We start from the raw sequence: 16,368 nt of genomic DNA, 5'->3' as shown, positions 1-16,368 counted from the left end.
GAAGAGCCAACACTTGATTCGTTTGGAGACTTCTACCCGGATGGCCTGTATCTGAGGGTCTGCATTCTTATTAATCACCAGGTTTCTCTCATTTTTTGGTCTGTGACCTGTTTGTGCCTTTTCCTTGCCTGTTCCTGAAGCTGTTACACGTGTGGAGAAGGCGCTGTGGGTTTGTGCACAGAGCTCAGCCGGGACGCGCCTCTTATGCCAAGGACGTTCCTTGTTGATGCAGAAAGATTCCAGCTTCTGAGCTGCCTCCTCCTCCCTGTGTCCAGCATTCGTCAGACAGTGTGTCATCCCTGCTCACCTCGTAGGAAATAATGCCGCGACATTGTGGCAGCAGTGTGAGACCTCCTAGGAGTGGAGAGTCTTTTTCTTTACAAAACTACATCAAAACTGATTTCACTTCCAGTCCCGTACACATGTTCTCGCAAGCACAAGTGTGTGCAAAGAGTCCATCCAGCATGCAAGCACCTAGGTGTGTGTGTTCTGTCAGTCTGTCCAGGGTCCCCTGAAATAATTCAGAAGATCCCAACTGTCGAGTCCTCCTCACATCTTCTGGGCTTTTTGTAGGTTAGCAATTATTTTTCCAGCAACCCCAAGTGAAGTGAACATCCTCTTGTGACTGAGAAGGTAACTGTTACCCACATGATTGCTGAGATTTTAGGAACTCAAGTACCTCATGAACCATCTAACCAGAGCAGTCCCTTGCATTTCTGTCAGACGGTGGAGGGCAGCATCAACATTGTGAAAGAAGATTCATAGATGCTCAGTGCAATTCTGCAGATCTGGTGATGGTGTTAAGTGCATCTGCCAGAGAAAGGGATGTTGCAGACAATTCTGAATGAACAGAACAAACCGAATATTTTTCTGACAGTGAGGTTAAGAAACTAACTTTTCTGTGAAAGGGCTCTGGTTAAACTGACCTCAAGGATGTCAAGAATTACTGAGATGCACTTCTGTGCTCCTTCCCCAGAAAGTGCAAAGATGGTTCTTATTGCCTTCTGCTGCGTTGCTAGAGCCATTCTCAGATTCATTAGCAATTCAGACTGAAATGCCAAGAACTTGGATACCATCTGAATGAGATTATGTGCAGGATGATAAAGAAGCATTTGATGCTGTTTCTGGAACTACAAAGTTCCATAATTTCAGTTGCTGTTGTACTTCTGAGATTGATCCAGCCAACAAACCTGTTCTAGAGAGCTGAATACACATCCATGCCTCCTACCGCCTACGTTCGCAGGCAGCCGTGGAGTTCTATGCTAAATATGTATGATTGTAAACTTGTCAGAAAATCAGAAAAGTTGATTTTTGGTGCCAGCTCAGTATACCAACAGTTTCGGATGCCAGATTGTGAGGTCCTACCTCCAGATGAAATAATGATATTGAAATCCCCTCCTGGCTGCTCCTCTCGCCTGGCCAGGTCACGAAAATGACTGCCAAAGATCCAATATTAGTACATGTTCTCAAGGCAACGCTGAAGAAGTGGCCAACAGAGAAATTGCTTTCAGAGTTCAAGGCATTTTTAATCCATAAACATGAGCTGCTTGCTCGTAAAGGATCTCTTCTGAGATACTGCTATTCCTGACGGAGATTGCTGAGTCATGTTAACTCTGTTATAAGCAGCACAGGCAGGAATTGTGTGCATGAAAATGTTAGTCATGCATTTTGGCTAGTGGCTTGGAAATTATGCCAGCATAAAAACCCCATAAATGAACATATTACCTACCAAGCTATGTGATGCTGCCCCACGAAGCAATAGTCCAGAGTCTGTATTGATTTCTGAGGGCCCTTTCAGGCAGAAAATTAGCTTCCTAATTGGGGAAAACTCATATTTAGAATGCCTCAGTGGGATTTTATCCTCCTTAGAAACACCTGCTGCCTTGGTCTCCGCTCCCTGCTGAAAATGATCTGTGGTTACTGCTTACCAGCCCTTCTAATAGCAAACTGCCCTCCTGGCCGATGGGTTCAAGGATCTGACCAGCGCAGCCTTGTTTGAACTGTCACACTGTGCCGTGCTGTCCTTGAGCAAGTCATCAGAGTGGACAATGGTGCTGCCAGCCAAAGAGATCTTGAAAGGGTTTGTACTTGTCACGTTCTTCAGAACTCAGCGTCGGACATCTGCTCTGATAGGGAGAGCAGTCTGTCTGAGCTGTGATGAGATATTATCTCAAGTCATTCTGCCAATTCAACCTTCATCTGTCTTAGAAATTATGATACAAGCAGGTGGAGGCTTTGGGGTTTTTTCTGCATCACACTTCATGATACAACAAAAAGCCTTTATGTGCTAGAAACAGTGGAGCTGAGCAATGTGTGGTCTTTAGTAACTATTGAGATTATCAGACCTGACTGAGATGAAATCCAGATGTGCATCTTGTTTGGAAAAAGCATTAAAGTGAGCTTGAAAGGGCCGTGTAAATCTCACATTTTCTCTTACATTTGCATTGTGATGCTTTTAGTCACTTGCTCATCTCTGCTGCTCCAATACTGAGAATTAAAAGCCAGAAATATTGGAGTGATCAATAAAAAATGGTGAAAGGAATAAACATTGAGCATGCTGTTGTGGCTGGCGGAGGGACTCAGCTCTGAGCAGTCAGCCCATCTGTTGGTTAATGCAGTCTCATAATATCAGACCATCTGCCTGCTCCTCTTGTGCTGCAGCGTAAAAATACTGGGAGAAGTAGACCATAAAGCTATGAGAGACTTTCCTCCAAAACAAAGTAAGCTTCATGATCTTAAAAGCCATCAGAGATACCTAAAACTATCTGTTATCATAAGACAACTAAGACAGTTGAGATAGATGAAGGGCTAGCACCCAGACTGCAGTTTGCCAGACAGGAGAGACCATATGATGAACATAACCACCAGAAACTGCTCAGGTAGGAGAAGAAATGCCAGCAGCTTTGATTTTGTTTAGCTTTAGTTCGTCAATGGTTTCTTTATTTTGAAAGGTGAGGTGGAGCTGTGAGTTAAATAAAATTATTTTTTTCTGCATGATGATGTGTTTCCACGACTTGTTATGGTGCTGACATTGAGCTTGGTTCTGAATTTAATCCTGTGAATGGCACTGAGCAGACTGTGGAATACTTTTGTGCCTGTTTTCTTTTTTTTTCCTAATGGGAAAACAGTAGAGTAATAGAGTGGAAAAGAGCATGAGAACCACTCCAAATCTGGACTATCCTGTACACCTTAATAAATACATTTGGGCTAAATGGCGCTAAAGTGCTGGGTCTGTGGTGTACTTCCATCCTCAGCACTGAGCTGAGAAATTAATTACGTTCAGAATTTGTGGCTAGCATTCCCCACAGCAGAGAATCAGTGTTTTCCATGCCTTTGGCATCACCAGCATGAAAAGCAAGACTGTTGCTTCCTTTTAGGAATTAGGAATTTAGCTCGAATTCTGCATGGCTCCATCTTTGTGTGTCTAATTGGCTTTTAAAAATAACTTCAGTGATTCATAATAGATGTGTAAGAAAACACAGACAAAATGTTAGTACCACATTTTTTTCCTGCATGCTTAATCATAACTCTCCTAATCCAAGTGCCCAGGTACTTGTCTGTGTGGGTATGTATGCACCCTATTGCAGATGCATTAAGAATAATGTAAGCAGAACACAAAATATTCAAGAAGACAATGGGGATTGTTTTGGAAAGTGTACAATTCTTGTGGGAGACACAGTTACATCTCTTTTCACTGGATGCAGGTCTCTAAATTATCCTTTTAGAAAATGTATCCTTTTTTCTTCTTCTCAGGAACAGCTACCTGGTACACAAAAAAGGAGGTTTATTTTCTTCTAACTTGACTGTTAAGAGCTTCATTTGTCTCTTTTCCAGTCTGAAATCTGTTCTGTGTTGTCTTTCTCATACAGAAAAGTATTCCTTATCTTTGACCATAACCGTCAAACCCTCCTCTCTATCTCTTTAAATTTTAGCATAACTTTTTTGAGCTGGGGCTGGCAGGGGAGGGATGAGGGATGCGAGTGGGTACATCATGAATGCATGTGGTGGCATGGTGACTTTTTTGTTTTGCTCTTTATTTCCTACAACGATCCTAATATTTCTTTTCATCTTTTCTTAATCTCTGCAGAGCAATGAATTAATGTTTTCATAGAAGTGTCTGTCATCACTCCAAGAACTCTATCCTGAGGGGTAAAAGCTAATTCAGAACCCATCACTATATATGTAAAGGTAGGATCACTCTTTATGTTCACCACTTGGCGTTTATCAACACCGAACATTATCTGCCATTTTCTCTCAGTTGGTGACTGAGAAAGATTTGTGAATACTTTAGGTGCCTTAGTACAACTCGTATCTTTAAAGTTTTCAAGCTCCATTTGTCCTTTCAGCTGAATCTTTTAATTTCTTTTAACCAGCTCTTGTTTTTCTCGTGTTCCCTCTTCACTTTTTTTTTTTTTTTTTTTTTTTTCCAGTTGTAATGCTTCTGCAAGGATGCTGAATCTCTGGTAGGCATGGATGCAAGGTATCTCTTACTAACACTTTAAACCAAGTTCCTCACCCCATTCAGGAATAAGTCAAGAGTTACAAGTTTCCCAACTTCGTTTCTCCCTGCTCATAAAGTTTTTCCAAATTTTAGTCTCTGCATCATACCTAGTGCAATGTTTTCTTAGTCTATGCATGGGATTTTGCAGTCTACTCGTACTGATTTGTTTTCTGTCCTTATGCCTTCTCTGATATCGAGTTTAACCCTGCTCCTGTCAGCCACCCCAATGGGTGATCGCTAATATAATTCTGTATTTCTTATCTGAGCATGGAATGCACCCATAGAGATTGTGTTGCTCATTTATGACATTACCCTGTTATTCTGATTCAGCTTTAGTACGTGACATCTGCTTTGTCTTTGGGTGTAATCAGTTCCAAGGCGTTATTTCTCCACTAATTATCTTTCTCCCATCAAATTTCTGGTACACCTATTATGTCAGTATCCATTAAAATCAGGCATCTAGTTTCGCTTCTCATTAACTGCTGGTGTAGTGCTGGCTTAGAAGCATGTATAGATTTGGCTTAGCTTTGTCTTCTTCCATGCTGTGTTTAGGTGAGACTTTATTTGCTTATTTGGTGTTTGCCATGTGCTGTCTCAGTTTTGCCAGCTACTTTTTAGACAATAAAAAATTTTTATTCCTTCATCTCTACAGGGTGCATCATCATGGGCTGTGTAGAGGACATGCAGAAAGCATCTCCTACCTCTGCCAGTACAGTCTCTGATTTAAAAAGTCCCCTGTAACATTTTGGGCTGTTAAATGCTCACTAACAATGAGCATTTTCCTTCTGCAGGGTTTTATTGCCTCAACCTCTGTGATCTCTAACAAGTCTTGTTTGTTTTATGTGTGCTAATTTCCCTATAAGTAATTAGAAAGCACTTCAATATAGGCAGTTGCTGATGACCTGTTGCTTGGCCATTCGTTGTGGGCATTACTCCGTAGATACCACAGCTGAAGCAAGTGGGGTCCTACAGAGCACTAGAGCAACTTGGATCAGGCTGCACCACACCTGCAAGGAGTTTGTCCTGTGAATCCCATGATATGTTGGTGCATCCAGCTCTGAATTTTGAGCCAACACTGACCTTTGAGTCTCTTCCTGAGGCGACATCCCAACAGGACTCCTCAGGCCAGAGCACCTCATTTCAGTACATGCTGCAGGCACTGCAGGCGCTTGGAAAGCCCCAGTGAACCCCATCCTGAAAACTCTTGGGGCCACCACATTTCCTGCAATCACTCGCTCTTCTCCAGCAAAGCTCTTCCAGCAGAAATGCTGTTTCCAGATGATTTCCTCCTTATGTGTCCCAGCCTTCAGTTGCACAAGGAGCTCAGCTGGTCATAACTCCTCATCCTCTGGCTCTCACTGCATCACTGTGGTTGACAGCTGACATTTATGCAATTAGATAAGGATGCAGGAGTTTGAATCCTCACACAGTTCTGGGCAGAGGGAGGAACAGGTCTGTATATGCATGTAGCTGTGGTGTTACAATAGTCGGTGCAGCCATTTATCACATCATTTGATGGGACGTGTTGCTGCCTTTTGCTTTCCATTGTGGTGCCGCAGTTTCCAGACATAACATTTGGCTTTAGTTTCTTCTTTTTTTGGCCTCTTGGAAGTCCTCTTGGGCACAAATTTGAAGGAACGGGAAAGAGGTGCTAGAAGGTGCACTCAAAATGTCTGGTGAGAGGAGGATGGTGGTGGAGTCTGTCCCAGCCTCAGTGTTCTGGATGGGCACTGCAACAGGGAGCTTGACAGAAAGATGTTTAAGCAAGGTTTTGAAAAGCCCCAAGGGAGAGGAAAGCCTGGGAGCTGCATTCGAAAATGAACCAAGTACCTAAAAACTGAGTGTACTTTGCGGTGTAATGGATAAATGTCCCTCACTGAACAGGTTGTCCTTTTCTTCTTTGGACCAGCAGGAACAAAACTTTGATTAAGTTTTATTAAGAAGATAACAGGAGCAATTCAGAACTGAAAGGTCAGGTCCAGCCTACCATGGCAGTTCCCTTCCAGCTCCTTTTGGAAATATGTGCTATCTTACTACTCACATCTGTAATGAAAATTAGAAGACAGCACACTTCATGGGACCCAACCACTTCTGCTCAGTGAGAGCCCATTAAAAGTCCTGGCCAATGTTACCAGCTGTTGCCCTCTCATCCTTTATTGATAGCAAATAAGAAAATATTTGTGGGCAGTGAAAACGGTTTGTTTTTTTTTTTTTTTCCTGATTATTACCTACCATCACCATGCTGATTTTGTCAAGCAGATTTGGCACTAACAACCAGCAATAGCTAATAAATTCAATGTTAGTCTTACTAGGTTCTGACAGATTCTTGGCAGCTGCCTTAAATGCAGGGAAGAGCTCTCCTAGTGTGGGTTGGAAATGCTTATTTATACCGTACTGTGGGTCTGTTTGCCCCAAATTTTGCTGCCTCCTTTTAGTAGATGTCATGGGTGCAATACCTGCAAAGGGTATAATGACTGATCAGAAATACCATATCCAGCTACGCTAGAGATGAGCACAAATGGATTAAGGATGGGAAGCTCAAGCATAAGCTATTACATTTTTACAGTAAGAATAAGAAATATTTTCACTTATGAATGCAATATTTGTGGTAAGGATGTAGCTAGGCCTCACCACAGATGGTTTTATTTTTCTGTGAATGTTTCAGCTATTAGCTTTTCTATGCTAGGAAGGTTTATATATTACGGAGGAGTTTTATACTGACTTGCTGTTAAACGGTGGTGGACTCCAGAAGAGACTGGCTGTACAACCAGACTAAGTTTGCTAAGGCTTCCTCTTAGCAAGTCTTAAAAGTGGAGGATTATGTGCTCAGAAGTAGACATAGGCTTCAACAGCCTGTATTTATCTTGGGAGTTGGTATTCTTTGAAAGAGACAGAGGTCTTCTTTGGATCATAGTAAACCAACTGAAAACAAAACTTTGGCAAGCCTGAGTGCTCATCTGCAGCGATGGAACATGTACTCACAGAGACATTTTAGATAACCAAAACCTTGAACAATCACTTTTCAGTGGCAAGTGATGCTAAGAATATCTACAGAAACTGAATTAGCTGAAGTCTCATTGTGAAGACAAGGTTAGCCCAAAAATTCCCAGTTACACAATGGACTGTGAAAACCACAATATATTTGTGTAACTGAACTCAAGTCTTGGTAGTCCCTGTGTTTTATCATATCTTATTTACTGGGAAAAAAAATCAGGAGTCTGTCCCAGCACTGGCTCTTACTGAGTAGCTGACAAGCCTCTGACCATTACAGTCAATGCTGAGTGAGGTGATGAAGAAATTAAAGGAGTAGGAAGATCTTTTGAACTGGAAAGGAGCAGATTAAGTCAAGAAGTTAAAGAATCCTGCAGTGAAAGTAAATTGGGCATCACTGACACACAATTTTCTATTCACATGTGGTGAAAGTACCTCTAGACAGTACAAGACTGATGGTGAAAAATGTAGATGAACATTGCAGTGTCCAACTTGATCTACAGTTGTGGAGTTTATCCTGGTTTTGTTATGAGTCGGGTGGTCAGCCTTTCCATCTCTGGCAGAGCGTTCCCCTCAATATGCCTTACAGCTCCACAGAAAGACTTCAGAAATAGAAATATTTTTCTTTACTAAAACTACACCAAAGCCTTCTTTCTTCAAAAAGGAAAAACACAATAGTCTAGAAATATACACTGACACCGTGTAGCAACTCTAAATTCTACTAAAAAAAAATTGCTGACAGCATTTCACACAACCAAAAGCAATACTTCAAGTAAAGCACTAAATGCTGTTTTGGAAAATGTGTGGGTGATGCAACCAAGCGCTATGCACCATAATGAACTTTCAAAGAAAATGGATAAAGCACAAAAACATCCCTTTGCCTTTATAACAGATCTATTGTGCTTGTTTTGAGTCTGTCTCCTGAAGGTGTCACGCAATGCCCACGAGTCCTTGTCCTGGGAAAGGCAGTGAACCACCGTTCCCCAAGTTGCCTTTTTCAGTTCCTCTGACATATCAGTGTCCATCGTATCTCCTCTCACATGTCTCTCCTTTGGGCTGAAGACTCTTAGTCTCATCCTTGTACAGAACCTTCCAGAACTCTGATTATCCTTGCTGCCATTCTGTGAGCTGGACTAAAAAGGACAAAATACCATGCTGTATTTTATATAAAGGCGAAACTTTCCGATGTATACAGTCCTCATGCAACAGGATACTCTCTGCTCTGTTCTCAAGTTCTTTGCTAATGCTTTCTAGCAGACAGTTCGTTTTTTGACTGCTGCTGAGGATTGAGCTAGTGGTTTCACAAGAACGGTTATGCCCCAAGGTCCCATTTGTGTGTGTAAGATTCAACTCAGAGCCCATTAGTGGCAGTAATCCCAGGATTGTTCTTCCCTGATGTGCATAATTTATTTAGGTTTACTTACAATGAATTTCACAGAGACTGTCTCTGTCACTATTTCTCTCACTGAAATACCGCATGGCTTCATTAATGGTAATTGCCCTTTTCTTTCCATTTGCCCAGCTGATCAGCAATTCAGACAAACTCAGAACAATTGTTCCTTACGCCACTTACTGCCTTTGGCAGACCTGATGAGGGGACTGTGTACGCAAAAGGTTTTGCCATTGACTCAAGTGACCTAACAAAATATATCACTTCTGCGTACAAACAGGAATTTTCATCTGTCCTTTGGATTCTCCAGAAGCCCATTTTTAGTGTGAAGGACGCTGCGAGGCTCCTGCCCCTCTTCAGCTGTGGGCAGAGTGCTTTGTCTTGAGCAGGGAGCAGGATGGGCTCAGCTGCCCACATTGTTAATTGAACTCTGCCCATTTTTTTCGCAATAAATACTATTTTTAAGTACAGGTTAAATTGCTATCGAGAATTTACAACTCCAGCATCAGGGTAAAGAAAACCTTTGCAGCCTGCCTCTTTCTGTGCACTTCAATATATTTTTTTTTTTCCAAGGGTAAATCAAGCAAACAAGCATCTACATGATTTCCTCTCACAAAGAGACATTTGGTACTGTGACTGTGGTTTTCTGACCATAAACGTCTCCATGGCCCGAGAAAACTGTGTAGCATGTCCTTCCTCACTAGAGGAAGAAGAAAAATGTCTGTATTACAATGTAAGTCTTCATTTTATTGAAAAAAATCAACTGAATGAAGAGAAAAAGCATCAGAGAAATGACAGATCTGCATAAACTGAGTAAACTGCTGCCTTAAACCCTTGGCATTTGCTTCACCTGACTCTGTGTAGTCTGGATGACATGTAGGTCCTTGTGTGCTTTGGAAGTAATGTTTCCCATGGCACTGAAATATGACAAGACACAATACTGATGCAATTTGTAAAATGGGAAGAAGCCTTGACTGTATTGTCTTACCTTTTTCAGAAGCCGGGGCAAGGTCAATAAAACTTCGACATTTTTCACCTTTAAAAGAAAAGGATTATTTTAGGAGACAGAAGTTGTTTGGTTTTCCTCTGCCTCCTCTTTCTGGCTGGTGTTTCTGCCATCACTCCCACCTGAGACTCTCTACAGGACCATGAGGCTGTCACACAGAGAGCAGACTTTTACCTGTGCCTCCAGCCTGGACCAAAACCGCTCTGCTCACAGTGCAGACGATGCCTGTGCCCCACCAGCGTCTGAGCAAACCTCCCAGTGCCAGGAAGCGTTGCCCTGGGCAAAGATGTCTCAGTAGATAGATGTGACACATGTGAGTAGGACAGACAAAACCTGAAGCACACAGCAAGCTGAGCAATTGCACAGAATTAGAAAAGAGTTGCTAAAAAAGCAGGGGAATGCCTTGCTATGACCATCGCAGTCCTGTGACTCTCCCTCTGCTTCATGGCTGCTGCATCCATTTATTGTTGTAAATTAAATTTTCTCTGTTTGGGACTTCACCTCTATTTTTGCAAGCATTCTTCAGAAGCATATTGCTTCTGAGAAGGAAATATATCTTAAGGGTGAATATTTTTGACCTTTCTTTTTACTTCTTCAGGCAATCAGAGATTATAAAATAATTCCTCTGCTCTGCGTGCATCCATCCACCAAGTTTATGTGTTTCCTTCAGTACGCTGTGTTCCAAGGTGACCAACAGCCTGCCTGCCTCGAGGAATCAGAGCACAGCATGCCTGCCAGAGGTAATGGAGAAGAATCCATTTTGCCCTTTAAGACTTTAATTGATGCAACAACAGCTTCAGGAGGAGGTTTTTTTATTAGTTTTGCTCCACTCTAATTGCACAGGCAAAAGACTGATTTAGGAAATGTGAGCCATTAAAAAAGAATAAACAGTAAAATGCTGTGGTGATGTTGAAGTCACTGTGTTATTTTTTCTTAGTTGTAATTAATTATATGTACAGACCAATATAAAATGTTAATCTTTCTGGTGTTTTTTGTTGGCAGGATTGAGATAAACATAACCATTGAAATGTCAGCTGTGCTGAAATATCAGTGGGTATCAGTTTTAGGGCATGAAGTGTGTCAGGAATGCATTGACATAAAATCAAGGGAATACAGGGAGAGTGACCCTTAGGTTTGAACTTGATGTAAGCAGATTAAGCAGGATTTTTCATTCTAGCCATGGGGATCTGTGGTTTGGGTTTTGTGGACTTCTTTTTTTCAGATGTAAGCTATTACTTTTATTGCAGTTTTATCTAACCGGACTTCCAGCTAGCTGGCTAACCCTGAGTCACCTCTCACCTGGGGCTGCGGTGAATCTGACGCCATATGACGGGAATCCTTTAACCAATACCTGACTCTCTAGCATGTTATCCCGAGACAGCCAAAGGGGAACGGCATTTGCTACTACAGAAACTGCACGGGCTGTTCTGAGAGCTGAAGAAACACGGTGCCTTTCAGATACAGGGGAAGGTACGAAGCCTTTCTGAAACACCTGGGTCCTGAGGAAGCAAATGGTGCCGCAGCGCTTGGCTGCAGGACAGATTATGACCACAGGCTCTTTGAAGGAATGTGCATCCTTGTCCTCCCTCAAATTCAGCTTGCCCAGAACACCATCTCTCCCAGGAGACCTGGCTGTGGCTGAGCCCTCCGGTTTGAACAATATGGACAGAAAATGCTGCAGTGCCCAGAAGAAGGCCTTTTGGAGCCATAGCACAAAGAACGATGGTGGGCCGGAGAGAGGGAAAAGCCTGGAGGGAGGTCCCTTCACTTTCACTGGCTGGTACCTGGATTGTGCCTGGCTTTCAGCTAAAGGCTGCGGTAGGAACTGCACAAATAGCTGCTGATGAAGAACACATCCCCTCATTGTTCCCGTTGCTGGAGCCCTGGAAACCCCTCCTCCATTTTCAGTGGTAACCACTGGTGGTAATTACAGACCACATCCATACTTCAACCTGCAGACATGCACCTCACTGAGAACTGAAGATGTCAGCAGTGCTTTCACTGTTCCTCTTAGGATTTATTCTAAGTTATTTTTGGGTATCTTGTATAACTGATCTCTTAAGCCCTCTTAAGTTTAATTTTAGACTCGGCAGAGTTTATCCTGCTGTGCTGCCCTTTTCCAGATGCATCTTCTCCTCATAACCAGGCTTCTGGAGAGTCTTTAGAGAGTACAGAAAAGGCTGGTTAGAGATGCCACAAGGACAGTGTTTAGGATTCATCCCCCTGATAGCCCTGCCTTCACCCAGTTGTGGCAGTGATTCTGACAGAGGAGAAAGCCAAGGGGTGATCTCTCCTGCACATAACTCACTCACATAGAAAGAAGACGTGTGCCTTGGCTTGAATGCTCTCCACATCTGTGCAGGAGCAGTGGCCATGCACAGTGCATGGGAAGCTCTCTGGAGGTCAGCACTGCCAGGGAGCTGCTGGAGGCTGAGAAGAGAGGACTGGTTGACCACCTAACCATCAGTAACAGCAAAGCACTTGGTTCTGGTCTCTTCTGTGGCTTCCCAAGGGCAGGTAGAGGTGAGGTAGGAACTCCATATGGAAGCCTTTGCAAATGCATTCCCTCATAACCAGGCTGGCTCTGCATGGGCTCAGTTGTGTCTCTGCTGGGCTTCCTGAGAAGGTGGCATGGGCCATAGGGGACTGTGGGTCTGGATACCAGCAACTGGAAAGCCTGAAATTTGTGTGTTTGTCTCTATTTAATGAACCTAATCCTGCACACATGCATATGTGTGTCTATTTGTAATTTACTAGGGAACTTCCAACTGAACCAGCCAGAGAGTGTGAGGAGACATGTCTGGAAAGACCAAAGTCTGAGCTGGTGGCTGGGTAAGAGTCTTGAGGTCTTGAATAGACTTGGTAATATCTGAAAGATCATTAGTGTGGTGTGCTCGTGCATCTACAGAGGGAAGGGAAGTGCCTGTTTCACCAGTGATCCTCAAACCTGCTCAGCCAGCGAGGTGGAGGAGGATTGAGCTGGCTGATGGGAGTGCCCTCTTACCTTCTCCAATGAAGAGTCCTACTTCAGAGTCACACACGCTTTGGACAGCTGGGACTCTGCTTTGGAGGTAAACGCTTGTTCCTCTTACCTTCCTCAGGCAGAGTTCAGAGACATCTGTACCTCCCTATACTGAACAATAATTCGAAAGCAAAAGATAAGAAAGAGAAGTGGCTTTTCTAAGTCCTCCAAATTCAATCCTGCCAGAAAATTCAGACAAACAGATCCCATCAGGTCTGCATGGTATACTGGTTCCAGGGCTCTGAGCTGTTTTCCCTGTTACGCTCTGCACACCTTGTTGTGTGCACAGTGAAACTGCATTGCGATGGACCAGATGTGCCTCGCTGCAGCTTCCAGAGGGGATGCAGGGTGACATTCTTCCATGGGTCTATGGAAGACCCTAGGGAGCAATTAGAGAGCTATATAAGGCAGCTGGAAAGGCAGGTCTGGGTGCACATAGATTGGCTCTAAACTCTAGCACACAGATGTACTTGCAAACTCAATGTACACACTGGAATGACTCCAACTTTAAGCCTTTGGGAGGCCCACATGTATTCTACTGTTTCTTCCACCAGCTGCATAAAATGTATGGTTGGTTTACTTCTGTCTTCAGGACCCCACACTGCACAACAGTGGTTGGATTTGTCCAGAGTATACCTGAGTAAACTGGTGGTTCAGACTGGAAACCGGGAAGGAGGGCAGAAAACACACCAAAAAAGCAGAGGCTTTAAGGCACTATTCTAACTATTCATATTCGTATGGAGCAGATCATCTTGAGCACCATCACATGGTACGCACAGGACAACCAGCTGATCAGGCCCAGTCAGCACAGCTTTATGAAAGCAGGTCTGGCTTGACTAACCTGATCTCCTTCTATGACAAGGTGACCCACTTAGTGGAAGAGGGAGAAGCTGTGGATGTTTTTTACCTAGACTTTAGAAAAGCCTTTTCCAGCATTCTCCTGGAGAAACTGGCTGCTCATGGATTGGACAAGTGCACTCTTCACTGGGTAAAATTCTGTCTGGATGGTCGGGCTGGAAGAGTTGTGGTGAATGGACTTCAATCCAGTTGGCAGCCAGTCACAAGTGGTGTTCCCCAGGACTCCATACTGGGGCCAGTTCTGTTTAATGCCTTTATCAATGATCTGGACAAGGGGATTGAGCACACCCTCAGTAAATTTGAAGACAACAACAAGCTGGGCAGGAGTGCTGAGCTGCTGGAGGGTAGGAAGGCTCTGCAGAGGGATCTGGATGGGCTGAGGCCAGTTGTATGAGGTTCAATAAAGCCTTAAGTTGTGCCAGGGGAGGTTTAGATTGGATATTAGGAATTTTTTTTTCATTGAAAGGGTTGTCAAGCATTGGAACAGGGAAGTGGTTGAGTCACCATCCCTGGAGGTGTTTAAAAGATGCGTAGGTGTGGAGCTTAGGGACATGGTTTAGTGGGATTTGGCAGTGTTGTGTTTACAGTTGGACTCAATGATCTTAAAGGTCTTTTCCAACCTAAATGATTCTGATCCTATTCTAAGTTTATAACATGGCTGTTGCAATAGCAAGGACCAGAAGCTGATGTCCTGGATCGTACTTATTAGTCCTATATTCCCGAGTTCTTTCCTTTCTGATAAATGCCTCATTAATAACCAGGGCAGCAAAAGAAAAACAACTCTGAAACATCCTAGTTTGTATGTCTTCCAAGCACACAGTTTCAAAATATTCCAGTTAATTTGACTTAAAAGAAATCGGGTAGTTCTGCCTGAAAGAAGGATCTCAGTTACAACTCTGCTTTTCATCCTGAAAAAAAAAAAAAAAAAAAAAAAAAGAAAAGAAAAAGCTGTCTGTATTCACTTACTCTGCATTAAATTTTATGAGTTCAAAAGTACAGTTCTGATGGAAATTTAAATGATTAAATTCCATTTAAACAGCATTCCCTTTTAGTAATACTCTGGCTCCCAGCCTACGAAAGACAAGGTCCCCTTTTTTCCTAACAGGCCCTAACAGATCTTTGTCTCTCCAATTATGTCTGGAGTCATGTGATTCTGATGAGATCCCACGTCATCTACTGTATTTGTCTAAAAAAAGATGTAATCGTCAAGGGATCCCAGCCTGGACAAGGCTGAGGACTGCAACACAGCTTCGGTGAAATAAAGTATTACATTAGGGAAAATACCAGTTAATAAGCTCACTCAAAATGATTTGTATCAGGTTAATTAACAAGTGAAATATTCCACTTTTGATTAAACTGATCCCAGGCAGAATATTTAATTGATTTATTTCTAATGAAATATCAAGTATTAATCTGCAAAATCAACATTTTCCAGTTGACGGTGTTGATTTTGCTTGACTGATATTTTTCTGGAAAATAAACAAATTCACACAGAATTACACTAAAATATGTCTCGAACTATGAAAACAATTGCTTTCTTTTGCTCTGACAGCTGTCATTCATAGCTACTGCCCATCAACATTTCTCTTACTTCCAAGTAACATGAGAATTTGCTCAGTTTCTCAACCTCTGCTGAGATAACTCACAATCTTTTTCCCTTTTGGGGTGGTTTTTTAATCTGAATGCTATACTATTGTTGTCTTTCAGCAAACTCAAACTCTTAAAACTTTGTGCCTTTTAATGTGGAAAAGCTTAAAGCTTTCCACTTTCTCATTTCAGGCATGCATTTTTCATTAATTCAGATATCCAAAAAGAAATGATAATAGTTTTATCAGAGAGATACCATCCCCTCTCTGGAGTTTCCCCTTCAGCCCCTTGGAGCAGGAGAGCTGTGCGGGGGGCAGAGGGTGCAGCCAGAGCAGGAATACCCCAGCGCCTTTGTGCTAACGAGGACTATGTGCCATGGCAACTGCATTTGCTGCACTGAAACTCTCCCTGATGTGAAAAATCTTGCACAGTATCTGAAAGCAAGCATCTCCACAGGCTGCTCTCAAATCATGTCTAATTGAAACACATCCAAGTCACAAGACTCATCTGACCTGACGGATGTTTACACACATCTATCATTTGGAGAGCTGGAAAACACCTCTGATTTTTAAATGATTGCGAGGATCAAGGAAACAGGGTCACTTTAGACCTGACTTTGTAATCTGGAAAACATGAAATCATGCAAAGAGTCCTGAGTTGCTTTAAGCACTTCAAACCATGGAACGGGAAGAGGAGGGTTTTTGCCTGTCCGCCCCATGGGTGACCATCTGGCACACTGTGCTCATGTAAATACACCAAGATAAACCAGTTTTCAGGGGTTCAGGATCTGTGGGACTATCAGGTCTCCCCAGGAAACTGTGAAGGACTTGAAAGGATGCTCTTCACAGCAGATGTAGCTGATATATATACCTCACTGTATGAAGTCTGGCATGCCCTCTGCAATCTCCCATGCGACTGCATTAGTGATTCTGTTCAGGCTGGTGATTAACAAAGGTCAAAGGAAAAAGTAAGTAACCAATAAGACCCTAGAGCCCTGGTTGTAGAAGAAATGT

At 42.8% G+C, this 16,368-nt stretch overlaps 1 protein-coding gene across 1 annotated transcript in view; it reads right to left on the bottom strand.

The window, feature by feature from the left end:
* Window positions 1-16,368, bottom strand: part of GSG1L (GSG1-like) — a 48,595-nt gene that overhangs the window by 22,901 nt on the left and 9,326 nt on the right. The window contains exon 2 of the mRNA XM_010076205.1: window positions 9,871-9,918. Within this exon, the coding sequence (XP_010074507.1) occupies window positions 9,871-9,918 (48 nt within the window). The remainder of the gene's footprint in view (window positions 1-9,870; window positions 9,919-16,368) is intronic.

Source organism: Pterocles gutturalis, unplaced genomic scaffold, assembly GCF_000699245.1.
Source record: "Pterocles gutturalis isolate BGI_N339 unplaced genomic scaffold, ASM69924v1 scaffold18068, whole genome shotgun sequence".
NCBI lineage: Eukaryota > Metazoa > Chordata > Aves > Pterocliformes > Pteroclidae > Pterocles > Pterocles gutturalis.
Note: the sequence above shows the minus strand (reverse complement) of the source record. Positions and strands in the feature narration are given on the sequence as shown.